Source organism: Cyanistes caeruleus, chromosome 8, assembly GCF_971803275.1.
Source record: "Cyanistes caeruleus chromosome 8, bCyaCae1.hap1.1, whole genome shotgun sequence".
In the NCBI taxonomy this organism is placed as follows: Eukaryota; Metazoa; Chordata; class Aves; order Passeriformes; family Paridae; genus Cyanistes; species Cyanistes caeruleus.
Window position 1 is genome coordinate 13,563,035 of NC_141708.1, and position 27,991 is coordinate 13,591,025.

The 27,991-nt window shown below is 42.8% G+C and overlaps 2 protein-coding genes across 5 annotated transcripts; both read right to left on the reverse strand.

The window, feature by feature from the left end:
- NPM3 (nucleophosmin/nucleoplasmin 3) lies at positions 1-6,136 on the reverse strand. The gene is made up of 6 exons (XM_086898949.1): positions 4,081-6,136; positions 2,376-2,461; positions 1,566-1,685; positions 1,249-1,342; positions 704-827; positions 1-588 (listed from the first exon to the last, which is right to left on the reverse strand). Exons 1-5 carry the CDS (start codon positions 4,271-4,273, stop codon positions 736-738), a joined length of 585 nt encoding a protein of 194 aa, XP_086755075.1. The 5' UTR covers positions 4,274-6,136; the 3' UTR covers positions 1-588; positions 704-735.
- Positions 5,566-27,977, reverse strand: OGA (O-GlcNAcase). Of its 4 annotated transcripts, XM_086898948.1 has the most exons (17): positions 27,935-27,977; positions 27,432-27,492; positions 23,772-23,823; positions 23,359-23,456; positions 22,040-22,170; positions 21,336-21,507; positions 20,367-20,465; positions 19,941-20,225; positions 19,235-19,393; positions 17,343-17,953; positions 16,786-16,960; positions 13,194-13,279; positions 12,231-12,335; positions 10,575-10,660; positions 9,474-9,666; positions 8,532-8,691; positions 5,566-7,854 (listed from the first exon to the last, which is right to left on the reverse strand). In XM_086898948.1, the coding sequence occupies exons 3-17, from the start codon at positions 23,798-23,800 to the stop codon at positions 7,718-7,720; spliced, it is 2,526 nt and encodes an 841-aa protein (XP_086755074.1). In that variant the 5' UTR covers positions 23,801-23,823; positions 27,432-27,492; positions 27,935-27,977; the 3' UTR covers positions 5,566-7,717. The 4 variants fall into 4 exon arrangements, with proteins under 4 accessions (XP_086755074.1, XP_086755071.1, XP_086755072.1 ...); XM_086898945.1 differs by lacking the exon at positions 27,935-27,977 and having other exon boundaries at positions 27,432-27,718; XM_086898946.1 differs by lacking the exons at positions 27,432-27,492; positions 27,935-27,977 and adding an exon at positions 27,076-27,293.
- Between the last annotated feature and the right edge of the window lie 14 nt (positions 27,978-27,991).

Below are 27,991 nucleotides of genomic sequence, written 5' to 3' on the forward strand. Positions count from 1 at the left end.
TGATGCCTCAGAGATCTTTATTGAGTGTAAGAACAGTTCTTTACAATGCACACTGACCCAGAACCTCCCCCAAATCAGACAGGCTGTGAGCTCTCTCCCCACCATAACTGCACTCAACAACAGAGCCTGGGCCCCACTTTCACATTTCCAAGTATATAAAAACCATCAAACTGTGAGTAAGCAAAAGCAAACACATTAGAATCAGTGAAAGTGCCTGTCGCACAGCTGGCTTTACATCCATCTGCTGGTGAAGGGGCCAGGACTGAGTATTTCACAGCCAGGGAAAGGGGGTGCATGGAGCAGAGGTCCAGGACAGCAAAAAGGCACAGGGTAAGGATCATCTCCTCCATCCCCAACTCCCAGGACAGGGATCAGACAGAGGGGATATACCAGCAGCATCCATCCAGTTTTGGGATCACCCTTCCAGGGCTGTGTGAAAGAAGACACTCCGGTGTTGGGAGCAGCTCCTGCTCCCCAGAAAGTTAAAACAGCATTAAAAAAACCCAAAAAACAAGCAGCAAATGTTGAGGTCCTGGTAATAGGTGTCCAAGGTAAAAACCGTCCAGGGAGAGAAGTCCCAGTGAGTACCTAGGGGAAGAACAAGGTTGAGACCAGCAGACTTCAGCAGCACATTCCACTCACACTTGCCACACCAGTATCACAGCCACCCAAATCCTTCCTCCAAGGCAGCCTGGCCCCTCACCTTGCCTGGAGACAAGTTACTGCTTCCTCGTCCTACTTCTTGGCTGGCATAATAGGAGGAAGCTCCTCCTCATCCTCCTCAGACAAGTCATCATCCTCCTCAAAGGAAGCATCTTCCCTGTGCACTGGGACACACAGTAACTGTTACTCACCCATGTATGTCTGTGCAAATACAACCGGCCCACAAGACACCCCAAGAGCAGAGCAGCCCAAGGAGCTCTGAAGCAGCTTTCACAGCAGCTAAGAGTGGGAAATAAGCAACATCCCAACTGGAGGGAGGTCTCAAGAGGGGAATGGTGACAGCCAGACAGGAAAAAAGGGGACAGTTTGAGACATCCAAACCCCTTTTCCCAGGCAAGGCCTTGCAGTAGGGAAGGAATCCCTGTCCTGAGATGACCCCTGGGGAATCAGCACAAAGGATGGACAGAGCAAGCATGCCAGGTAGCACCCAGGGCATCTCCCAGCAGCTCCCTAGCCGTTGTTGACTCTGAAGTCCCTTCATAACCCTCACTCCTCCCAAGCTTTTCCCCACCCTTCAGTTCTTACTGATCTTGTGCCAGCCGGTGAGGTGCACTGGGCCAGAGCCTGCTGCCAGGCGAAAGGTCACCGGAGGCTGCAGCTTGAAGTTGTCCAGACTCAGCTGCAAAGAGCAGAAATGGAGCTGAGTTAGGGGCAGAGGCAAAAAGCAGAATACCCTGCAGTTCCCAGTGAAACATGTCCATCTGAGGACACCTGCAGCCAGGCCAAGGGCACCCAGGGCATTTGCCTATGAGCTGCACATCTTGGATCAGGATCCACAAACATCCAGAGCTGTCCTGTTCCCTGCGGCCATCCACCCCCAAGTCTTCAAATAAGCCTCTTACCAAGGGTTGGCATGACAATTTCAGATTTGCCACAGGCACAGCGATCTCTTGGTTCTCATGGTTTCGCCCAACAACCTCCACCACGTTGCATTCGTCCTTGGCACCATCAGTGAGGCAGACCTGGGTGGAAGTGGAGATTGTGAGCAAATGCTCTCCCAAGGGACACATATGGGACAGCTGGAGCTCTCCACAGGACAAGTAACCCACAACAATGCTACTAGCCCAGATGTCATGCAAGGTGTGGGGATGCTGCTCCACAAAACAGGGAGAGCAGTGAACAATCCTGTAGCAACTCTGCCCTGACTGCCTCAGAGAGGCTTCTGTGTCTCTCCCAGCTGCAACAGCTGTTGCTGCAGTCACCTCAAGGGATGGCACCCGGGCTGTGATTTCTGCTGATTTGATCCATGCTGGCAGGTTCTGTGCTCCCAGGATAGAAAACATCCCCAGTGAGAGCCGGGAATGAAGCCCTGCACTCTCTAGACTTAGGGAGTAAAAAGCCAGAGACCCAGCTGGTGTGAAGCTCCAGCAAGGTTAAATACAAGGGAAAAATACTTTTCTTCACCTGAAGCATTCACCTTTTCACCTGCCTGAAGCATTCCCTTACTCAACATGCTTCTGCCACCACAGGCTTTGCACAAGTGCCTACATATGATGGATAAAGATGACCACTCTGTGTCCTGCCCTGAGAGCAGCCAGTCCTGGGACCTCAGCCAAGGGAGTCCCCTGACTCCAGTCCAGCCAAGAAATGAGGATAAGGATATGGGTGACTACAGGAGAGAACAAGCACAGTTATGTTCACATTTCTCTTACCACAGACAGCGCTAAAATGTGGTCAGAGTCATCTTCTTTATCCACCTGAAATGTGTAAGATTTGGTACTGGCAGTCAGCTCACAGCCTAGAAGGAGAAGAAAAAAACAGTAGCAAGCTTTACACAACACCAGTCACTATAGGCAAAGGGTTCTGAGGGATAGCCCTGGCCAGGCATGCACATGGCACCTCTAAAACTTTTTTCTTGTGTGAGGAGCAGCATCAGATCAGGGCACCCTGGGCTCCAGGGTCCCAAAAAATTACACAGCCACCTCTGCACCATGAGGGGACAAAACCTGGTGTCCCCAAAGCAGGCTGCCATGAAGCAATGCCCATGGGCACCCAACGTTCCCAAGCACTGGCAGGGCAAGGCTCTTCCCCTCCAGGGAGAAGAACAGACAGGGCACACCACTGTGGAAAACAGGAGGGAGCAGACAAAACAGTGACTCTGCTCATGCCATTGCCAGTACAACTTTTTCTTGGATAGGAGTCTGGAAGCAGAGACAGACACAGAGTGCCAGACCTGAATGATGAGGCCCAGCCCAAGGGGAGGATGCCAGACCAAGCTGCAGGGAGCTGGAGTCCCCCAAGAGAAGTTTTGAGAAAAATTTTATTACATACTTCTTCAGACAGTTACAAAAACAAGGGCAATGCATTAAGCTACGTCCTTAGCTCTTAGGATCAGGATTCAGCCGACCAAAGGGAGGGACTAAACTGCCCTGGGAGCGTTTACTTATTGCAGGATGATTCACCAGTGTGAGGCTGATCGGAAAAACACAGAGCCGAGCCCTGCATACCACTGCCGGAATTTCCAAGGGAGAGGAATCAACCTTCACGAGCACAGCCCGGGGCAGGACGTCTTCCTTCCCATGCTTATATATTCAACTTACCGAGGGGAGGGCCCAGCCCCAGGTGCACAAGAGGCCCGGGGAGCTGCACGTCCGTTTCCCCCGCGTGCACCGAGGCCCGGCTGGGGCTGGGGCTGCCCTCACACGGGCTCGGGAGCGGCGCAGGCCCACGTGCGGCGGGGCTTCCCCGGCCCGGCCAAACCCCTCCCAGAGAGGAGGGACACGGCTCCACCGCCCTGCGACAGGCGCCCACGAAACGCTGACGTGGGAGCGCGGGGGATTAACCGGAGGAGCAGGAGAGGCCGGCGTGAGTCGGGACTGCCAACCCACCGCCCCATTACTCCCCGTCCTCTAAAGCCGTCAGAACACCAAGAGCCCACGCGGCTCCCCCCAGACTGCCCCGGGACCCCCAGCATGTGCCTGCTGCCTCCCGAGCCCGGTCATACACGCGTCTCTCCACACCGTCCTCCCCGCCGGCACGATCATGCCCTCCATGTGTCTCCTCATACCCGCGTGTCTCTCTTGCCTCTTTCCCCTCACAGTGTCTCTGCTACCCCAGGTCTCTCTTTGACCCCACAGCTATTTTCCCCCGCCACCCACACGTGTCTTTCCAGCCTCCACGCCGTCCCGATTACTCCCCAAAGTCCCTTTCTGCCCCGTCTCTCTCCTGACCTCTATTTATTGCCCCAGCGTTCTCTCGCGCCCTCCGGATCTCTCTCACCCTCCTACGTCTCTCTCGTCCCAGACCCCCTCCCCGTGAGTCACCTCCCTAATTCATCTATGACCTCCCCCCCCCCACCCCCGTGTCTCTCCCGCCCCCTTGCCCGTGTCCCGGTTCCCCTGGCCCGGGGCCGCTCACCGAAGAGGACGCTGCCGGGGCAGGCGGGCCCGTGCGGCTCCATGAGGCGGCGGCGCTGGGAGAGGCTGAGGGAGCGGGGCGGGCCGTGCAGTGCCGTACCGAGCAGCCCCGCCCCGCGCCCGCCCCCCGGGACCGAACCAAAGGGTCCTGCGGCAGCGCCCCACAGCCTTGAATTCGGGTATTTCCTGCCCATTCTGGGTCTTCAGCCTTTACGGACCTCAGCGCCAGCTGTAGCAACGCCACAACGGCCGTTACTACCGGCTGCTCACCTACCGCCCTTCTTCCGCCTGGACACCGGCCCGGCCCGGCCCACGGCAGCAGCACTGGGGAGGAGATACAGGACACCCACAGAGCCAGGAGGCCGAGGGCATAAAGAGGGGTACCGGGGGGACAGGAGGGTGACAACGGTCGAGGGAGGGCTACAACGGGAGGGACCTGCTCATCTCTAGCTCTTTAAGCATGGGCAAGAGCAGCGTGACCTGACACTGGGGACTGCAGCACAGGAGCGTTTGAGGCAGAAGGCAATATCCTACTTCAAAATCAGTGGCAAGGAGAGGGCTGTACCGGCCTTTCAAAGCTGAAAGGGAAGCGGTCTGCTTGGTGCTGCAGAGGAGCAGACAGATTAAAACAAATCCCACTAACGAGTCCACACTGCATTCTGGAGATGAATCTGGCTCTGCTCCCACCGCAGAGACTTCTGCTAGCCAGCCACTTGCTTTGCTCGAGCTGGAGCAGGTTCAAGGAAAACCTGACTGAAGAGGTTTGAAAAGCTGAACCGGGTCCCAGAAAGAAGCAAGCAGCAATGGTTACACAAGCACACCCACGTGCTTCTCAGCAGCTGCTCCGCACGCAGCCATCTGACCCTACCTGACCTGTCTGCAGCCACCACCCTGGAGCGATGGAGGCAGGAGCATCCACTGCTGCATTATGCTCCTTTAAGGGAAAAGAGTCTGGTGCAACATCAGAGCCAAATCCCTTTTCCCAGGCCAAGATGTGCTGTAGAGAGACAAGTCTGTCGTAGCTTCACAAATAGGCTTTAAGAAAACATAGTCATCTATGTGCAACACATTACTTGTTTTAACAGAGAACATTTACTGGGCCAGGAGAAAAGTTTTCACCTGCTGACTTCCCTGCTTGTTTTGTGTGTTATCCTGTTCTCCACACTGCACAGCTTCTGAACTACACCACCAGTGCACCTGTGTAGCAGATGGACAAACTCTTGTGAAGCGACCTTCATAAGAAAAGCTGCTTTTCATAGCCCTGGTCCATCCCTTCGCTTAGCTGTCACTCTAAGCAGGAAGCTACTTGCTTCAGGTATCTCAGTATTTATCTTCCCAAGTTAAATTTTGTGGATGTAGAACTGCCAACACCAAAACCAGACCCAAGTCTCTGACGGCTGATCCCAAGGGCATCAAACACAGTGTGATGTAATGTACATTGCTGAGCCCCTTCTGGTTCTGGACCAGCTCATACACAAAATACACGTTTATTTACATTCACTTCTCAACTTTTATTCTATTTCTCGCATGGTCTTCAAATACAGTTTTACAGGTCTTTTTCTGCTACAGATACTGTTGATCTAAAACAGATTAATGAAAGTGGCATTCCAACCTTAATGAAAATTTATAACCATGAAAGATATGTCAACATATCACTTTACAATCCTAGAATGATGGTATTGGCCTGACATTCCATAGGCTTAGACAATTAATTTCTATAATAATAACAAATTCATAGGAAGAGAAAATGTGGCAACTCCTTAAAAGCCAAGAAATAAGGCCACAAGCATCCTATGCTGTAATGTTATGCATCCAGATAAAATAAGTTGAGTCTGGTATCCATGAAGAAACAAAACTCTCCCATCTGGTAAATCAAGGTATCAGCTACTCAACATGCACTCAAAGCTGTATAAAAACTAGTGGCATTCAGCTCGGACTTAATGAAATCCCACAGCACAACCCCATACCTCTCTCTAAAAATGAAATGAACTTGCTTCAACTTAAATACTTCGCTACCGCATTAAAAATCATTCACATTCTGCAAAGAAAAAAAAAAAATAAAATCAAAACATCTTGCACATGACTGCACCAGAAGGCCAAACACAGCATCTCCTTACAGGTTGCAGAGAGCATTACTGCAGTCTTACTGCCATTCATTACAGGTTGCAAATCAACTTCTATGCAGCTGGAGGCTTGTAAGAGCAACCAAGCTCCCCTTGTGCACCACTGAAAAAACCCCAGGAAAATTTAAACATAAGATATAGACAGCTGATGACAGCAGGTGGAAGAAACAAAGTACTGCAAAGTGCATACCATTGTCCAATCACCTGCCTGGGACACTGGGACTACTGTGAAATACCATTTCCATTAATGATCCAACTGCCTGACTACCAGGTCCCATACAACACCAGTTCCATCCCATCACCAAGCATGTCCATCCTGGGCAAAAACATTAAACTCTTAGAACATTTAAAAGTAGATAACCATTTAAATAATGTGTAAAAATGTGCTTATTGTGGCATTTCTTATAGAAAAGTTATTTGATACAAATGTGCAGGACTTGAAGACCCTGATTTAATCAAACTAGTACGAACAGGCTTTGAAACATGGTGACTCTTCCAAGGACAAATCCCAGCTGTGGGCCAGCTCTCTCTCCCTCTCACCATCTTTCATCCATAATCCCATGCGAACATTACCAAAATTAATGGGTTCAGAAAAGCATCCTGTGAATTGCTGTTTCAGTCCCAGGAGAATGATACCCTGAAGCAGCGACAAACTGCTATCTGAAGGAAGGGTCAGTTGGGATCTGCTCCCCTTTCCCAAGATGGTCAGTTCCTAGCCCTGGATATGAGGCACAATAAGAAAGGTCAGTGCTGAGGACAGACTTGTTCTCGATTGTGGTTGCAGGTTTTTCAAAAGTGCCGTCTTGGACCTATACCATTTCACTTTTCAAAAGAAAAAGTTACAAAAACCAGTAAACAAAAAGTTACTCAGCATACAGCTAAGTTTATATACACTGAGATTTACAAGTTTGTCATTGAGTGACTTCTGCCACAGACCACTGCACATTTGTCCCTAACAAAACACAAAGCTTGAACCAATGGTCATTAGAAGTGACAATGGGTCATTGCTTTATCAACAAGCGTAAAGGTAGTAAAAAATAGAACTGTAACTACATATCTTTAAAAATGCTGATTGATACAAGCAATCCCTCCCATTTCTGCAACTTCCAATTGCACATCCTACTCTATGACAGAGAAAAAAAACCTGCATCTTTATAAGCATTCTGCTAGAGACCAATTTTCTGTTGACACTTGAATGCAGAGAACGGTCGTCAACCACAGCACTGATTGAGAGGGATTCCTCTGAGAAGCTATAGCCCATGCAAGATTCCTTGGCACTTCACACAGGACCAGGAGAGGACAAGGTTTCTCTTCATTATAACAATGTTTTCAGCAGCATTATCCCCCCTTCCAACAAATTACAGTCTGAATGTGTGATGGGTGATTTTCGCATAGCCCCTTTTATCAAGCTGGCTTATTGCTGGCTTTGTGCAGTTAGACCATATGAAGATCCCCACCACTACCTGCCCAGCTGTTAAGGGTCTACAGTACTGGAACAGTTCACTGTCAAGCACTTCAAAGGCTTCTTCCAAGGATAACAACATCCTTTGGAAATCCTTCCATTTTAGCAATTTCAAAACAACCGAGCTTGCTGTAAAATTCCAAGATTCTTTTATCATCTGGTCTCACTTCACAAAAAGCCCCACGGGAGCCTGAAGAAAGAAAATAAACAAAAGACTGTAGGAGAAGAGTTACTGTAAAAAGCACAGATATAAAATATTACTAGAGTTCCCATCTATTTTAGCAGGTAAATCAGCAATCCAATTCCACATGTAGCATTAGTGCCCATTTATGGCAGCACAACTGACCATCCCTTAACGGGACTGCACACCGCAGGCATCCATCAGTCTGAACAAGCCCTCTGCACACCTTTCACTGCACAGAAAAATATTTGATGCTGGCTCCAAAAACAGCATTGCAGGAGGGCACCAAGTGGAAACAGAGGAACTGTGAGTGTTGGGTGCACAGTCAGGGCAGGCAGCCAAGTACTTCCCATACTGAAGGTTTGGTAATTACTCAGCAGTGCAGACAGCCAAACTTAAAAAAAAAAGCATCTTTACCAATGCTTGCAGGGAAAATATAGGCTTTTGTGCAGTATTCAAGATGTAAAGATGTGTGCCCTCAGTGCCAAATTGCTCCCTCAGTTCTGCCTATCTTCTAATTTGAAGGATAATGGCTAAAACGAAAAGCTTGCTTTTCCAAGGCAGCAGCAGAAGTTAGCTGTTCAAAAGCTTTTGTAATTATTTAACCAAATCTTCCCAAGTTTGCCTTGCACCCTAGAAATGACATGTAGTTAGGAAGCAAGGAATTCTAAGTGCAAGAAACTTACCATTAGCCTTTAGAGAAGAGAGCAGGCAGGCCATCATACTTTTGGCCACACTTGGATCTGTCACTTTTTTGTGGATATCAATCTTTATCAAAGATGGAAAGTTAGCAAGGAATGATTCTGGCAATACCTCTTGTTCTTCATGGAAGCTTAGCATTATTTTCTGAAATGAATATGGGAAACAGGTATTTAATAATTTTCCAGCTTTTCATTTTCATTCATCTTTATCAGGGGAGACTGCTTTGCTCATGGAGCCTCCAAACCAGGAGGCTTTTCAGCTACATCTCTGATGTTCCTCATCTGATGAATTGCTGTCTGTACTCTAGACTGGCTAGAAAAGCTGCTCAGACCATCAAAGGAGGCATGCAAAGCTCATTCTCAGCGACCCATACTTCCAGTGAAAGAAAACATAAGCAAACACATAACCAACAGTTTGCACAGATATTCTTCTTTGGTTTTTTTGCCTTTTTAATGGGCAGTTTTAGGTTGCTTTGCACCATTTACAGCTCCACAACAGCTCAAATAGCTCCTAGATTTTCACACCAAAACCAAGCACTCCTGAATTTGTTTTCCATACTTAAATTGATGTGACATTCAGTGCTTTACCTGCAGCATGGAGAAACTAATACTGCATTTTGCAGTAGAACAGAGCAGGAGCAATACTTTTTTTTTCAAAATGTAATTTTCTCTAGATGAAGTTGCTTTACATTTACTGCATTGATTACTACTGAAGTATACCTCATGGGTATATTATAGCACACAGCTGTATCTGACTGGCAATGAATAATTTTACAGTCTCTTTTTGATACATCAGATGCTTTAATACATGCTCAAAGTCTTCAGAAAGGTGCAAACACTGAATTTCATGTGAGCTCAAAAAAAACCAACAAAAACCCACTTTGAAAGCCTTCAGCATGCAGTTCTGATCTCGCAAGTTATACCAACCTCTGCCTCAGACAACTCTTTGTCACTATTTGGTTTAGTATATTTTTCTTGCATGAAAGGGATCCAAGACATCTTGCATTTCTTAATGAAGGGAGTTACATCAACTGTTCCCAAAGCATAGCCACATATGCCATCCTCATCTTCTAAGACGAAGCAGTAATCCAGGCTGAGAGTGAGCAGACCTCCAACTAACCTGCAGGAAAAAAAGCACAAATTCAGTCAGATGAAGGTCAGTTTGACCAAGTATGCCCTTCAGGTACCATGGAGGAAACTCAAGGGTCAACCAAAGAAGTGAGTCCTCCAGTCATGGAATTAGTTTCAACAAAGCACTAATTGACTGATCAGCTGTCAAAACTCAAATATAAGCAACATGTGCACCTCAGCATTCCACAGATTTTCAGCTCTTCAGCTTTTCCTCTTAGTGGCTCTGCTGCCATTATTTCCTTGCCTTTATAATTTCCTTTGGGTATTGTTCGATACTAGTTACACATCCTTTCTTAACTGCCTTCCTGTCACTCAGAGGAGACTCTATAAAATTCTATCTAAATTAAACACCTGAGACAAAAAAATAATCCACTCAAAGTAGCTCATTTTACAGCTCAGATTTAATGTCCCATTTTTTTTAAACTTCATCTATCATTGCTTATCCTTTTAAAAAGTTTGTGCATATATTTCAGAAAAAACCTTGAGGCACTTGGCTGGGAGACTGCACCTCAATAACCTGTCAATTCTATTTTAAGAACTACAGTAAGTAAGAAAAAATACCAGAGGGTAACTACAGACTATGGACACTCTCATGATATACTTTCACAAAATCTGAAATAAGATATTATGATGCACAGGTTTTATAATACAATGGTTTCAGCTAAATTTATTTTCTAACAGCTCACAACAGGTGACCAGCACATGAACTGAGACATTAACTGTCAATAGTCTCTTTAAGAAACCAAAACCCCAGTTTCCTAAGAGTAAATTGTTTTATCTACTTCAAATGTTCTTTGTATTCTTCCCACACACAATTTTAAAAATTCAAATTAAATACATTATCAGGACTTTATCCTTCAGAACCACCTCTGCAGGACATTTATTCCTAATACATACTTGTCTCCAATTAAATCTGGTAAACTGTGGAAGGGTTGATCAGCTCCATCAGCATACATTTCTCTGCAGATTTTATATACAGATGCCTAAGAGGAGAAAAGAGATTATTTCAACTTACCAGTCACATTCAAAAGCAAGTATGTCATTAACATACTAGTACTGACAGGCACTGAGTCACCAGAGATCAAAAGTGTCCATCTATGCAAAAGGATAGCATTCTCTCCACCTCTTTCCTGAAAGTAACTCAAAGTTGCCTTCAAAAACATTGCAGTTAAATTGAATGGCTGGGAAAGAAAGGCTGGAGGTCAACCTCCTGCTCTTGTAACAGCACAAGATTAGGTCTGGGAGTTTGATACTAAACACTCAGTGAAGACTACCACCACCATTGCTACAAGTCCCTTAATAAAACTTCTGATGTTCAAGTCCAGCAACTCAGCCTCTGCAAAGGACAGACACACCCAGCCTGTTAAACAGCTTTCACCCGAATCTCTTCAAAAGAGCAAATTTGTATCAGTCACATCTTAAATATGAAACTATCTTTTTTTTTAACAAAAATGCTTTGGATTTGACACTTTCTTTTCTTCCTCTAATTAAAAGGTAACTCCTCAGAAGAAATATTGTTTATGAGTGCATGCTTAGCTGCATCTCTATTTGCTAAGGTGGTTTAGAAATATCAGTTTCATTTCCTACAAAAGAACAAGTCAGCTTAGGTCAAGTCTTGCATGAAGGTTTGGAAAAGGTGAGGACAGCACAGGACAGAGCTGGCCTAGAAGCCGTAGGAAAAGGAGTCTTCATGTGTCAGCCTTGTATGTCTGACTGGCTTTGAAGTTAGGACTCATTTGAAATACTGAAAACTTACTTAGAAACGCCTGTTTCATCTCAGTGCACATACCAACGCAAGATTTCAAGATGCATTAATCTCTACATTGTTTAAACTGCATCCATAGAGTTAACTATTAGCTGACACCTCACTTTCAAGTATTCTCCATGCCAAGCTAATAAAAAAGAAACTACACTACAGATCCATTCAGAAAAGAGAAAAGTTAAAAAGCACTAATCAATAATGACTAATAAAATTTTCCTGATTTTAAAGTATCAAACACTCCAAAGGAGATTTGACAACATTCTTTCAAAATCAGACCAAAAAGCTTCCAACAGTAACTAAAATGGTATGGATGGCTGAACCATGATCACATTTTTCAGCTCCATTTTGAGATGCAGTATCACTGTTCTGCCTACACAGCATCGCAAATACCAGCAGGTAACACAATAACCACTGAGGTGAAACAGGCATACACACCCACCCTCTAAGTCTAATCCACTGCATGTCTCCCTACTGCAAGAGTTCTTCTACCAGCTGTGAACAAATTTAATTTGCTTTTCATAAATAATGAAGGCACTCACAGATTTAAAAGGGCGAGGGGGTGGGAGGCTGGGAATCAAGCTGTGAGCATACACATACTGGTGCACAGCATGTTGCTGAACCAGAGGTGTATCACTTAACCTCAGTTTTCCTGTGAGCTGGCATTTGTGCCTTGTGCAAGATACCAGGACACCTGCTTCATTAGGGGAAGAGGGGACTCAGCAGTAACCACTGTTGCCACAAAAGGAAGTGCATCACTAACAACAAAAGAGACAAGTGTCAAAAGCAGTTACCTCATCTTTAGGGAAGTAGGGTCGTATGGTGTACACTTTGGAAGTGGGTGTTAATGGAGGTGGTTGAAAAAAGAGGTCATTTGCCCCATCAATAGGCAGCAAACGCTGTGAAAACAAAATACTTAATATAACTGTATGAACAATAAAACCCATCACTCTTGGGTGTGCACTGCAGACTCCCAAATTAACATTTGCTACTTGCTACCCCAGAAGAAGGTGGGGTTGGTATGCTTTACAAATGCAACGACCTTATTTGAATAGAAAATATCCAATTGGTGTTCTAAAATATGCAATTGAAACAGCACATTAAGAGTCTGTTAATCTTAACTGCTTTAAAAAACTTTTTACCAATCGTATCTACACTGTCTAAGAACATAGAATATCAGGAGGAAAGGTTTGGTCTGAAGAGGGTTAACTGGCCAGAGGAGACACTTTATCCCAAAAGCAATGCGCTGATTCAATTTGCTGCGCGCAGAGCACCTGTGAGGGGGGAAAAGTATAGCGCCTGAAAAATCCATGAACAAATCTGCACATGGTACAAACAGCGATTTAGGAATATTTGCCAATTGAATTCCTCGCAATAAAGTGCATTACAGCATTATTTAGAGAGGAACCAAAATTTGGATGACCATCCCTTTTGCTCATGGAATTCCCATCGGCAGACAAGCATGCGCGCATTGTGCAATTGCGGGCGCAGGTAAAAATGCTGTGCGACCTGCAAAGAAACAATGTGAAATGTACAACTAAAGCCGCTGCGCTTCGCATGCGCGTGGGACAGGCAGCATCTCCTTGAGAAATTACTGTAGAAAGGGGAGGAAAATTATTTTAAACCAAGCTGTAAGGCTAATGGGCTTTGGACCAGAAAGCCTTCGGCAGACCAATCCTTCCAGACCTCTGATGTGCAACAAAAGGTTTCTCATAAAACAAAGAAAACGTCATTCAGTTGTGAAGTCATATTGATACCTGGAACTCTCCTGCTAGACCACCTCTAAAGGCCCAGGGTTCTTGGTCTCCACTTAAGAACTGTGCTGAAGATTGACTACGACACCCTGTTGAGATCAGATCCAAGCGGAGAATGTTACGAGAAGGGGGATTTCCTGGGTGTCTTACATGTCCAAAAAGCTAACATACACTTGTGGAAAAAGCTCTCTAACTGAGCTAGAATCCAGGGCTTGGGGAGGGGAAGGGGCTGTAATAATGTATCATTTATGAAGTTTTTGTGCTCGCACACTAATTGCGGTATTTCACATTTTTGATTACCTGTAAGACAGGTGAGACAATTTAGCTACACATTTCATTCTAGATCAGAAGGCACAAGAATGTGCCATGCAGAACTACATAGACTTCCCAAGCATTTTGTATACTTTCTTTTTGTGTATTTGTGTCAGAAACATGCATTTCATCTGTGAAAATTTGGTATCTTGGAACCCAGATGGCTCAATAACTACTACCATAAATTTCAGATCAAACAAATGCCATTATCACAGCCCCTGAAAAAAAAATGGACCTTTCTGAAGTCACATTTTAGTACTTATTGTTTCTAATCTTGTCAGAAAACTAGGACTAGCAATATATGCAAGCAGTCTAGAACAAATCAGGCAGCCAGGACAGCTGTATGAAACAGCATTCTCACAAGAGACTACATGGATTTACATAATCCAGGCCACACCTTCTCAATACTGTTGACACATTAAAAAGTTAAGTAGCGTTAACTGGAATTCACTCACAATTTAATTAATACACCTTGGTGGCCGCTACTAGCTTTGCTTTTTGTATTTTGATTTTTATTTCCACAAGCATAATGGACGTACCAGGGACCTTGCTGCTCAATCAGCAACAGCAGGCCCATTACAGTGCTTAGCTTTAGCTTGCACTTGCTTTAGAAAAGAAGCTTCCATCGGTTGTTTGATTTTTTAACACTGTTCTGCCAGCAAGGGACTGCAGCCTTCACCAAGTAACAAATGACAGCTCTGGAGAGAAAAAAACCGCCAAGTGGTCTCTGGAGTGTAGATCTCAATTACTTGCCTAGTTTTCTGACAAGAGGAGCAGCGCAAATACTCTTTTCCTTTTGTGGACAGCAATCTAACTCCTGTTCAAGTAACAGTCTCAGATCAGTACAGACAAATATGTTGTGCTAGTCAGAGAGTCCCAAAGTGTGCCAAGTTTGACATTTATGCAAGTTTAGGAATATAGGTTAAATACAAACTACCCTAAGTATGGCAAATTTCAGAAACAATCCAAACACCAGAATTCAAATTTGGTTTACTCCCACATTTTAGAATTCTCATGTAAGAAGATATCCTTTCCAAAGAGATTTAGTCAGTAACTTGGAAGACAGTATCTGTCTGTCCTTTGAGACTACAACTTAACTAGCACTTCCAATTATTACAGTAAAGAGCTGTGTGAATGAAGAGCTGTATAAATGAAAAACATAGTTAATGCCTAAGTCGCTGCGCAAATGTGACTTCAGTTCATGCCTGTTGTACTTCTAATCTATCTGAGCTGCCTCACAGACAAAACCTTTCCATTCTAATTAATTAATGACGACGCGCTGTGAACATCTGGCGCTGTCCATCCAATAGCAGTAGAAACTTGTGCTGAGGATTCTCCCATCTGTACACAATGGGGAAGAAGACAATAGAAGTCATTAGTAATCCATAGTACTGTACAGCCACACTAATTTAAGGGACTGAATGCTAGCTGGACTTGGGAGGAGAGGTGAAAAAAGTGAACATCCAGTGGACCATTGAGCACACCACTGTGAAAACTAACTTGTTTGGATTTGTAATGTACTTGACTTCATATAATGAGGTATTTTTATCAAAGACTTTTACTCTGTATTTACACTAGTGATAAAACACAAGCTGAAGACAAAAATGGCCCCTCTCACGGAAGCACTGTTAGCATGAGAGCATTAAACTGAACATGTGAAAAACCCTGAATTTTTCAACTATCAGTTGAAATAGTGTGAGTATTGAAACAGAACAGTGCCAAAGTTAACAGAGTTTGTGTTTACTGAGTTGGCTTCTATTCTGAACTATGCCAAATATTTGATGCTTTTAGAGACTTGAACCCAACTTTACAGGGACACTGAAAACAATTTCAGCTGAATTTAGTACATAGTCTGGTAATTCTGAAATGCAGTCTGCATTGGGGCCTTCATGTTTTCTACATGAACCACTGTTCCCTTTATAGAGCTTTGGCCTGGAGTTGAAAGCACATTAAGTTATCAAGAAGAGAGCATTTTCTAGCTGAAGGTCAACATACACCAAGGGTAGTAAAGTTGGAGGAGTTGGGTTACACTTAAAAACGCACAAACTAAGGCTTTTAAAACAGCATGAGGTTGTTAGAGAAATGTTAACATATTGCAATGCTGCTGAGTTTTCCTCCCACACTAGTTTTCTTCTTGTGCTTTGCAGAAGGCAGTCTAAAAAGCTCTCTTCTTTAATAAGTTTAGGGATCAGATATTTAATAAGTACAAACCACAGGAATTTGTTGGGCACAGACCAAGTTGATGATTTAACAGGTCTTCTCTGTCCCTGCTTAAATCTGTCATTATTTAAGAATATAATTTAAAGACAATCCAAACACTAGGATTAGACCAAGGTTGTGTAATGGTTAGCCACTGTGAGGTTTGTGACAGCTACGGAAAGTGTGACTTGAGACCATCAGCTTTGCTGTCTGCTGTGTATGTCAAGCAACTCCACAGTATATTCCTTACAGTTGGATTGAAACCTGAAAGTGAAATGAGGTCACTAGAATTACCCAGGCCATGCTGGTGCTATCTGCCAACTTAGCATCTCCCAAAAATCGTTCAGGAAAAAAAACCAACAAAACAAAACAAAGAAAAAAGTGTCACACATTAAAAAAAAAAAAAAACTAAACCAAAAAACAACTGTTTCAGTATCATTTTAAGTCTCAGACTAAATCTGTCCAGAGAGCACCACAATTTCCACCCATTACCAAAAACTTAAAATATATTTAAAAAAAAATAAAAAAATCAGCAATTTGGAAAGTGTTTAAAGGAAATTATTTTGCACCAGAATAGCCTTATGCTAAAGCTCGCATGCGCACAGGGGCTGGGAGGATCACCTTCCTCATGGCCAGGCCCATTGAAAGGTCTGTTGAAGACAGCAATAATGTTATCAAGACAGAGCAAACAGCAGATGGCTGATGTGATCACATTTCGTAGTGTCATTTCCAATCATACAGCAGGGCATCCAAGGAGTTATGGCATAGTCCAGTGTGCATTCAGTCAAGAGCAAGTTAAAGTCAACACTTACGTGTCAGATGAGATTCAAGTTTCATTAGCCCAAGAAGAAAATCAAGGTCTCCAATCTTAAGCATCCAGCAGACTTCACTTTTAATAGCAAAGCAAACTCACTGCAAGCATTGCTTCAAACAGCAAGACAGGAAAACCTTTAAAACAGGGTCAAACCAGACCCCCGTCCAAGACAATACATTTGCCTAATACTTCCGTTTTCCCCGTGGGCTAATTAAAAACATACATTAAAAAGATGCTATCTGGGATTATAATGGCTCCCAATGCACCTACCTAACCACTGCACAAAAGATTTCACCATTGACATAATACTCTTGATATCCCAGACGTAGGAGTACATGTCATAAAGGATTGTCCTGTTGGCACAGTTGGAGAGACGAGTGAACATGCCCATCACCAAGCTGCACATCTCTTCAAACTTGGCTGCTCTGTTACGCCATTCTTCAATCTATGAAAAAAATCCACACGATCAAACACAGGCTCCTAGAGAAGAGAGGTTCTCCAAATATGGAGGAAGACTACACAATTCATTACTTCATTCTACCAGGACAGACTACCACACCACACATGACTCACAGATATTCTCTATTGCTGTAAGAAGTGAGGAAACACTGTTCAAATGCAGTTACCAGACCATCTCCATAGCTACATGGCACTACTGGGCTTAAAACAGTACATTCCACTGGAGGAACGAAAATTACTGTGACCTGTGGTTCATTATAGACTACCCTTCAGGTCCTACAACGTAGAACACCAGTCCCTATTACACACAACAGATAAAAATGCTTGGGATTTTGACATAAAATGAGAGAAACAAGATTTGCACTCACTTTTTCAGCATCCTTTCCCTTGCAATTAACGCTGACAACACTGCTATTTGCTCTCAGCCACTGGAATTCCCTCAGCATCTGTGCACCTTTGGGTCCATGTTCATAAGGAAGGTAAAACAAGTCAGCAAGAAGCTGTAAGTCCTCTAAAGTCACTGGTTCTACTGTGTAAAGAGGCTTTTCATTCGGCCCAGGCACAAAATGTTCTTTGTTAATTTGTTCATCAGTCTGCATAGGTGCAATGTCACTACCAGAGTCTTCCTGCATGGACATCTCTGGAGACTTTGACTCCACTATACTCTCTTTATCCGTATCCATTGGCTTCAGCTCCTCTGACATTTTGGCTTCGGCAATATCTGTCAGGATCTGGTTTGCATTCTTGTCTGCATCATCTTGCTTTTCCACCACCATGTCCATTGGTTCCTCATCAGATTGCTTCTTCTCCTCCTCCTTGGCCATGGCCGGTGAGTCACTGCTCAGCGCCGCACCCTGGCTCATGATGGGCTCCTGGTACACTGTGGTAACCACTGTTGCTGCATTTAAAGAGGATGGTGCCACCAGAGGTCCTACATCCCCAACAGAGGTTTTAGCACCACTGTGGGCCACTTGCCTACCTGAGAGTAAGAAGAATCAAGTTTAGTTTTCAATATCTGCCAATTAACATTCAAATCAGCAACTCCTGCAAATGATGGATGACTTTGTTACCACAGCATCCCATCAGCATTGCTTCCTTTCAGTACTTTGTCTGTTCACTTCTGTCAATGTAATTCTAATTACTGACTTTGAGTTTTACAAGTTTCCTTTTCACATAACTGCTAACGAAAGATAGGATGAAGAAAACGTTGGGATAATTATTTAATATTTATGTGCTGCCAGCAGCATTTTAAACTATGTCATCAGAATAAAAAGCTCTCAAAGTAACTATTTTTCCATCTGCATCAACTGACTTGGTAAAATTGTATTTGAATATAAAGGACAGTTCATAATAAAAGCTTAATGATGAGCTGATGCTTAAATATCTCAAATTCAAAACTATCTGTAACCTGGGAAAAATTGAGACATCCAAAACCTTACCAGGTACAATATTGGACAACCTGCTCTAACTCACCCTCCCTAAGGTTGTTAAACTCAAGACAGATCTCAAGAAGTCCCTTCCAACTTAAATTGTACTGTGAAAATGGAGGAAGACAGACACCTTAATCACTACTCCTCACCCAGTGTTTCTGCTGCAGTTGAGTTTTAGAAAGATACAAAAACTCTACAGTTCAAAAACATAAATGCACCACACAGCAGTTAGGTGAACAGGCTCCTTCATTCCATCACCAGTTAACACAGAAAGATGCTCTGATCACCTGAAACCCACACTAGAGAAAAACAGATTTTCCCTCATAGCCAAACTCCCACTGGTACAAAAAAGGTGTACAGTGCTGGAAAGAACTCAGCTGGCTTATGAAGACAAACTCAGGAAAGTAAAACTATCTTAAAACAACTGGAAGAACACGGAGTCTTCAGGACCAGAACTGGTTTTTATGACAATCTAACATCAACTCAAAAAAAACCCCAACTCCACTGTACTTCCTATTCTCTCAGGTTCCCGTGAAGTCTATTAAGAACTGGGACTAGCAAGATCCAGACTCTTCTTGTCTTCTATCAGAAATGCCAAAGGATAATACATCAAGATTGCTTCTGTTGATCAATCAGAGCATTACAAGCACATTGTAGATTATCAAGCATTCTGACTTCTTAATTAAGGTTCCCTAATTACTACGGCAGAAAATATTTCCAGCTGAAGTGAATGAATTGCCAGGATCTGTAAAATATCTTTAATCTAAACACAAATACTGAGTTATCTAACACGATTTTTCTACCCCAGATTGATACCAAATCATACTCACTGCTGTATTGCTGAGGTACTCCAAATTCTTGTAACCATTCCGTTAAGGCCAACTTCAGGGCCATTTGTGGGCTGTAGAGAACATCTGTTTCAATATCTTCATCACTCCCTTCATTTTCCAATTTAATCTGGATCGAAACCGTGCTGTCTTCAGTATCAGCTACAGAGACAAATTTTAAAAAGTTATCACACTAGTTTACTTTAGAATAGCAAAAACAGGTTTTTCAGATGTCACACAAGGCATTAAGTAACTCAGAGGTTTAGGTCACAAAAAGGACAAGTTACAAGATTCTAATTAGAAAAAAAAAAATAAAATAAAATTATGGTCCTCACTAATGTCAGTACAGAAACCAGACATCCTGGCATTCAGGGTGTCTTCTGATCTGAACTACTTCTATTCCAATGAAATCATACCATGGACACATTTCAAATTTGGCCATTAAACTTGCTTCCCAAGAGTGTTAATTACATAACTACAGAAACATCTCAAGACTAAGAAATTCTTTGATACCGTGTGCTACAGATATGCCCCAGGAAGTCAATAAAGCCGAGATCATTATCTTTTCAGGCAACTGCCATTTACTTATGGAATAGAAAAGGCTAGATCATCAGAAGAAGAAAAAGTTGGTGAGGAAGAGAAAATCATTAAAAACACCAAGAATTGGTATGATTGGTTAAACACAGATCCAGCAAACAGGCATACTTACTCATCACCACATCTTTTCTCACTCCATTCATGTTAGACTTGTACCAGGTCGCAAGCGTGTGAATGGCAACGTAATTGGCTTCAAATTCACAGTTTGGATTGGTCAGAACACCCTTCAGTCGAGGGATGAGTTCAGTTGACCGACCCTTGTAAGGCCCAAGAAAAAGCCTCTTTTGATCATAATCATTAGCATGAATGTTATCCCAGATAACTGGTGCTCTCCTGATGATCTTAGAAACTTCTTCAATGGATTCTACTGGAATGTCTTTGGATACAACTTTCGGACCTAAGCAGGAAACAGAATAATCAGAAGGTTTTGCATGTACTTGAAGATTCAACCCCCATGTAGTTGGACAGTTTATTTTACTACTTACAAGAAAATACTCGATACCAACAAAATAAAAAGAAAGAACCCATCAATCTTTACCTGTCCATAATACTTCAATTCCAGGGAGCAGTTTTTCTCCTACAGTCCGTAAATACGGTGACTGGGCAACATTCGGATAACAGAAAGTTCCACAGTACTCTGCACAGGATAAGAGAATGTCACTGTTACTAGAAGGATGTACATGTGTGACAACACACAATTGTCCCACAAATACATTGAGAGAATACCACCCTTGGAAATGAAAAACATTTATAAAATTAATCAAGTAAGTCCCCAAAGTCTAAAATATAAATAAAAAAGACATTATGAATGACACAGCATAAATATCAGAAACAAATGGCAGAGAAATAGTTTAAATTGTTCAAATGTTAAAATTAGGAAAAAATTAATCAAATCCGTAAGTACAAGGCCATGTTACAGCAAACAGTATCCAAGAGAATGAGAAAACTTCAAAACTCATTACAACGTGCAAATACCTAAAAATTTTAACACTGGAACATATGTCTCTCAAGTTAAGGTCTGCAATAGAACCACAATACCACAGTACAGGAGGATAAACTAAAAATAATTTTTGATAAAAAAAGCAACTCATTGACTAGTGAAGAGAGCAATCTTATTAAAAATAGAAACCACTGACAGTTGTAAGCACAGACTACTTCTACTTTCAAAAAAATTCTTAGAAACTAACAACCTGCTAATTCAAGAAGCAAAGATTTCAGTTCAAGTTAGGAAAAAATAGATTTTCCTTTAGCCTAATTCTCAGTTCAAACTTCTTGAGCTGTTCTATCAAGCTGCCTTATTTGCTTGGCATTGAGACTTTGAGATTTATAAATTTGGAAAAATCTTTGCATACATCTGAATAACCAAACTTTTCTTTGTAAGTCAATTTCTTCAATCAACCCCAAAATACTCCTTAAGGCAGTTATTAAATGTTAAACCAGCTTTTCAAACAGTAAGATATCAGTCCCCATCCTTTAAGGCTGAACAAAACTATTCTGCTCATTTTACCTGTAGGACAGAAAAGGAATGTGTCTGGTTCTCCCAGGTATTGATAAATTTCATTTGTGATTGAGACTTGAGCATGAGCAAAAGAACTGAAAACTTCTTTGTCCGCTGCACACATGTTGTGATCGATATCATCAAAGAGGAGTGCAAAAGATCTACAGCCAAACTGAGAAACCTAAGACAAGAGACAAGAACAAAATGTTTAATTTGTTAAATCATTATTGCTTCTTTTAATCAAACAATAGGATTTTGAAATCTAATCTACCTTAGAGACAGCTATAGGAATGGGGATATAGTTGAGGCAAGACAGACTTTGGTTTCTATTCACAATGAATGCCTATGACCCACAGCTCTGCTTCTCTCAAAGATTAGACCTTTAAAGACCTGCAATCTGTTCCAGTTTTAACCATCCAAAGCTGATCTCACAGGATGGACAGCTGGGAAAAAAGCTTATTCTGTAACAGCTCTTGGACAAAGGAGAGGAGTCACTTAGGAGAACAAAGAAAATGTGCATGTCAGGTCTGTGAAGGCATTTATTGTAGGCTAGAGTTCTTGCTTTAGCAGTGCATCTTGGCTTCAAGATTCCAAACTACTCTGAAGACAAAAACAGGTTCAAGAAGCTGGTGAAATGCTGCAAGAGTGAGGAGGGAATTGGAGCTTCCAAATTAAGCAGCACCGGAACTGTGCTAAGTTTGTGCCAACCTTACCTGGTCCAGCTTACGCTTCAATGTGGATACCTCTTTAGGGTTAGAGAAAGTGATGTCGAGTCCAGGTGAGATTGCATAGATGAATTCTATTTCATGTTCTCGTGCTGCTGATATTAGAGTCATTAGCTGCTCTGGAAAGGAAATTAAAATATTTCAGAAAGACTGAACTATTAAAAAAAATTCTCAGGCATCATTATATTACAAGGTGTAGATACCTCTTCTATCATAATTAGAAAAAATAATTACTGGAATTTCTTGAAGCTAAGACAGCAAAGAACACCAAATAATTTGGAGGATTTTTCACCAATTATGCCAAAAGGAATACAACATCTATCCTTGTATTCTCATTTTCCATGTTAAAATTTTTATAAATATTTTAAAAATTTTCTTGATCCCAATGCTGTGAGACAAATATGGATACAGTCTGTTTCCACAGTACGTACATCACCACTTCTAGAATTATTACTCACTTTTTCATCACATACTAACAATTTATTGCAGTAATATCACCCTATGTGACAGTGGTTCATACACTATTCATATGACTGAAGCTTAAGCACATGAAGAAATGGGTTTAACATCACTGTACAGAAGTAGTTCAAACTTGACACAGAATCTTTTGTAGAATGAATGAAGATAATTACTTTTAGCATATTTAACAATCTTTGCTGTTATTGGATATTACCTTGCAATATCCTTCAGATTATTTTTCTGCATTGATTCAAAGAGGTCTCAAGAAGGATTATTTCATTTCAAGAGAATGTATTTTTTCCCCTTGCCCAAGGAAAACTAATCCCCTCAGCCTAATAAAGCATCATAAATCCCATAAATGCCAGAGGTGGATAAAACAAACGAGTGTGAACAGATCTTTTATGTTCTAACTGTTGGAGAGCTATTTTTCCAACAGGTACTCTTTTCACTGAGACAAGAACTTAATGAATCACATAAAAGGACATACTATTTGCTCATCAATCTTTTTTTCCTTTTCTAAAGCAAATAATTTCTACTTCAAAATACAGCCCAAACATTCAAGAGCCAGAGGAGTAAGTCTGAGCAACCTTTCCCATGACAAAAAATAAATCTTGTACGACAAAGCCTTAAAAGCAGTTTCAGAAATCATCTTCAGTTATAGTTAAAAGAAGTAAATCCATGCTTGTTCCAAAGCTCAAATAAACACACCTGCTGGGTATTAAAAAGAGGTTTTCAGTTACCTTTGGGAATGGCTACTGTGATTAAACACACACAAGTATACATAGCCATAACCAATTCATTCAAAAATCTACTTATAGAAAACACAGAGGAGAAATAAAGGCAATTACCTGCTTCCTCCACGGAGTACATTTCTCGCCAAAACATCCTGTGCTTGTAGTCATCCTTTGGCGCATACAGGTATGTATTCAGTCCCCATTTCTGAAGCCTAAAAACAGGAAAAAAGCCTTCAAATAGCCTACAAATTCAGGAATTCTGTGTTTCATTCCAGTTACTCTTTTACTTAATTTTTTTTCTTCACTGAATGTTGTGTTATACTATTAAGTCACAACAACTTTAAGCACAAATTATATTGGACCAATTTGGTGTATGCAAGATGAAAAGGTGAATACAAATCCCCAAGAATATAGATATTAGGCAGAAAGTTGCTCTAGGTTAGAACAATAACTCTTTCCAGACTTAAGTGGAAGTTTATGATTACATTCCAATGGAATGTGCTGCAGTAAGAGGAAACATGACTTGCCTTCTAAAAAGTTCTTTTCTCTGCTCCATCACCCAAGGTCTTCCATAAAATCCTATGGGCAACAAGATTAGAAATATCCAGTTAGATTATGCCTGCTTCATGAAACTTTGTATTACAACCCACCATTTTCTTCTTCTTTTGCTACATTTGTCAAAAAACTCCCCAAAGCAGAAAAAGAAAAAAATAGTTAGCATGAGGAAAGTGTAATAACTTAAACTGATCTAAATTTAAAATGCAATTATAATTAGTTTTATTTCTTATGATCTAAGGTCTTATAATTTTGGCCACTGAAGCAATTAATTTTCAGAATACAAACTGTATTTCTGAGCATATGCCCTTGACAAGTCAAGTCAGCATTATTATAGCAGCAGACTGAACAGTTATAACCTAATTAAATTACCACTCCAGACACCTACAAAATAGATTTGATTTTAAGTTGAACACTGAAAGACAACTGAAAACATTTATCAACTCAAAAATGCCTTTGGTACAGTCTAGGACTTATATACACAAAAGATATAAATACATACTGGAGAAGATGATGTGTCATTAAAAAGAATGTACAAGTGAGTCAACAAAATGCTTAGGATTAATTTTTTTTAATTGTGTTTAATAGGCTCTTTGTCAAAATTAAGTTGCAAACTGATATCCTGCTTTACCATTTCCACATTTTACAAGCTATGTCTGTGAATAATCATACATAAAAGCATCTACACAAGTGATTTTAGAGTAGAGTGTATTGAAATTCATACAATTCCATGGAAATTGCAACTGCTTCTGGCTTCAAACCTAATCCTTCCATTCTAGAAACATAATACTTTAAAGAAGCACTCTCAATGCCCTCTTAGTCAAGCCAGCTCACTTAGACCTATGTGCAAACAGTTCAACCACAAGTGGGCACTTCAAAACAAAGCTTCAGCTTGCCGTCCATGCAAAGACAAGAGAGTGAAATAACATGAAATTTAATAAGCTCTTATTTTCAAACGGTACGGCCACTCAGGGATGAATAATACTACTAATACACAAAGCTCGCGAGTCCCCATAGAACAGCAGTTCAAAAGGTAAACAGTATCCTCATTTCCAAAGCTATTCACCCTTGTAAATCTGTAAATATTCAGTCTCATTGAGGTCACAACCACCCCTCTACCTTCCAAAACTCCAAACTGATGCAACTGAAGCCATTTTTTATATATTGCATTTCAGTTACATGTGAAGTGTACAATGCTCTTTTAAGAAGCTTAAAGCAAGAGGCTCAAGTTTTAAGAATTATTCTCTCCAAGAGTGATCTCAAACTGCCTGGCACCACAACACGGCAAAACTGAGCAACTACTTCTCCTCAACTGCCCAGTGCAACAGGGAACAACAAGAGAGAGCGCAGAGGACTGAAAACCTCCCAGTTTACTTCACCCAGAAGGAATTTCTTAGTTTCCTAACTCTTACTGATGCTGCCCTGAGTAAGCTCAGGAACTCACAAAAAAAGTGAAATCCTGAGAAACCTAATGAACATCCCCTGTGTCTCATAACTCATTCACAACACATTTGCTTTACTTATGATACTACTGTTTCAGACCTACAAGCCTAAAGCAGAGCACAACCTAGCATAACAAAAAAAATTTAAAAATAAATAAAAAAAATAATTAAAAAAGGAAAAAAACCCCAGTTACCAAAAACTAATTAAATAAGGCTGAACAGAACTGGCTAATCTGTAGCAATACTTTTCCATCTGTCACCACATTTCCAAGGTTACTACTGTCACCAGCTGATTACAATTCTTGGATCTTTCTGTCCAACTAAAAAAAAAATCACCCTAGTTTTGTATTTCTCCCTCAGGGCTGTGTGTCAGGTTAATACAAAGTCAACAGATCATGCCAAAATACCTCATCCCATTACCATGCTCTCCATCACTAAAAGTCAGGACATCCTAGAGGCAATGCACCAAAGCTCTGCATTCAGCAATCTCTAAGGCCTTATTACTCTGCAAAACAGTGAATTTGATAAGTGACACACACTCTTCACAGTCTTAGAGTGCATACCCAGTATTTGGCCAATTGCCCTCTGCCTTTTCTACCAAAGATCTAAATTCTCCATCTCAGCACTCTAATTTCACTAGACCTTAGTCTGTGTTAACCACTACTCTATGTTTAAGTATTTATCTACACTTCTGAAGTTAATTCCTGTTTTTCTCTTAACTCTGTAATTCCCCTTGAGTCACTAATGAGACAGATGTTGTCACTCACTACCATTTACCTTGTTCACCACAAGTTTGTTTTTCTGTTGGTGGTGGTTTTTTGTTTCCCTTTTTTTTTTTTCTTAACACTCCCCTATTCTTTTTTTCCCCATACACATACTATTGTTAGACTGCTAACTCCTAACCACTGTTTGACGGCTTCATCGGGCAGAGGCCATTTTCTTGTTTCGTTTTGTGCACAGTACACTCAAGAACCTGCAACAAAATATATGCTGAGACAATCAACAATGTAACTAACACAACAAGAAAAATTATTATGGTATTCTCAGTGGTTCCGATAGAAACCTGGATGAACAAGTGATTTACCCAGGTGTGTCAGCAGGAACATGAGAAAACATGCTGTTACAATCTGTGTTTTTCTTCACTGTTACATGTCTCCAAAGCCTCCAATTTGGCATCTATTTTCACAGAATTAAGCCTATTAGCAATAAAAGGCATTTTTCTTCACACTGACTGTATTTAAGCCCTACCAATTCACCTCTCACAGTCATATTTACAGAAGCCGAATAATCCTTTTTTTTTTTTTTAAGATACAAAGAGAAAACAGTCTGCAAAGCAATGCAAATACTGACTTTGATAAACTGCCTGTTCCCCTCTCCATTCCATCTGCTAATAATTTTATTTTCCTACTGGAAAATCATTTTCAGTATAGAAATAATAATAGATCACAGGAAATAAACAATTTAAAACCAACTGTTACGCTGGTAATAAACCATTTTTCCTGCTTTCAACCACCTACCTTAACTGACCTGTCAGAAACGCATTACTGAGAACTGCAAAAAGTCCCTTTATTCTGCAGCTTCAACAACTTAAACCTTTTAATCATGCAACTATGCTAAAAGACAAAAAAGGGATCGTTCTACATTTAAAATGATAAGCTATAACACTTTAGAGAACAAGGTGCATTTAATATTAATTACTGAGCAACTGTGTACAGAATCAATTATTCCCTACTCAAGGCTGTATGTGAGCCTCTGGAGCGCAGGAAGAGCACGTACAGCCGGGATAATCGCGCGGTAGCTCTGCTCTCTCCTACTTCCCCCTTTAGACACGTACGAGCAAGCGAGCCCCAGCACTGCCTCAGCCTCTCTGAGGAATCATCGGCGCGCTGGGTGCCAGGCCTGCGCTCGCCCCGCCGCACAGCTGCCATCAAAGGGCGCTCCCCGCTCCAGCACAAGCCCCAGGGCCAGAAGCCCCGCCCGGGAACCGCGGCTCCTCCCCACCCTGGCGGAGTCCGGGCCAAGAACCGCACGCCACCTCCCCGCCGAGCGGGCTCCTCCGGGCGGGGGAGGAGACGGCAAAGCAAAGCCAGCTGGAACCAGCCTACCCCCGGTCTCTCGCGGATACCGAACCCCCGGTTCCCCCGCACCCCCTGTCTCCCAGGGGAGACTCCCGCCTCTGAAACCTCTCACCTTCGACGACTCCGCAGAGGAAGCGGCGGGAGCCCAGCGCAGTCTCCGTCTCGGTGTCGGTCTCCTCGCCCCCCGGGACCGGCCCTGCCGTGGCGCCCGGCGGCTCTAAAGGGGCCCCGGGCACCCCGGACGGGTTAGGACTGCCCTGGGGCTCCTCCAGCGCCGCCTGCCCCTCCTTCTGCACCATCCTGCCGCCCGCCGCCAGGGCCGCCGCTCGCTGGGCCGGGCCGAGCCGAGCCGGGTCCCTGCCGTTCCCGCTCCGCAGCCTCTTTGTCTCTGCCGCTCCGGGGCCGCCGCCGCCGCCGCTTCCTGTTTACGGGGCGCTGCGCCTGCGCGGGGAACCGGCCCCAACCGGTCCGCGCCGCTCCGCCCGCAGCCGCCCCGCTCCGAGGGATCGTCGCGGGGGCAGGGGAAGCGTCTGCCTCGGCGGGAAGAGAGCGAGGGATGCGGACGGCCGGGACCGCGCCGGTGGAGCGGGAACAACGGGCTGGGGCGCGGGAGGCTCCTCAGGGAATGAGGCGGGCGGGCGGCGCGCACGGCCTGCGCAGGCGCGGGGCGGG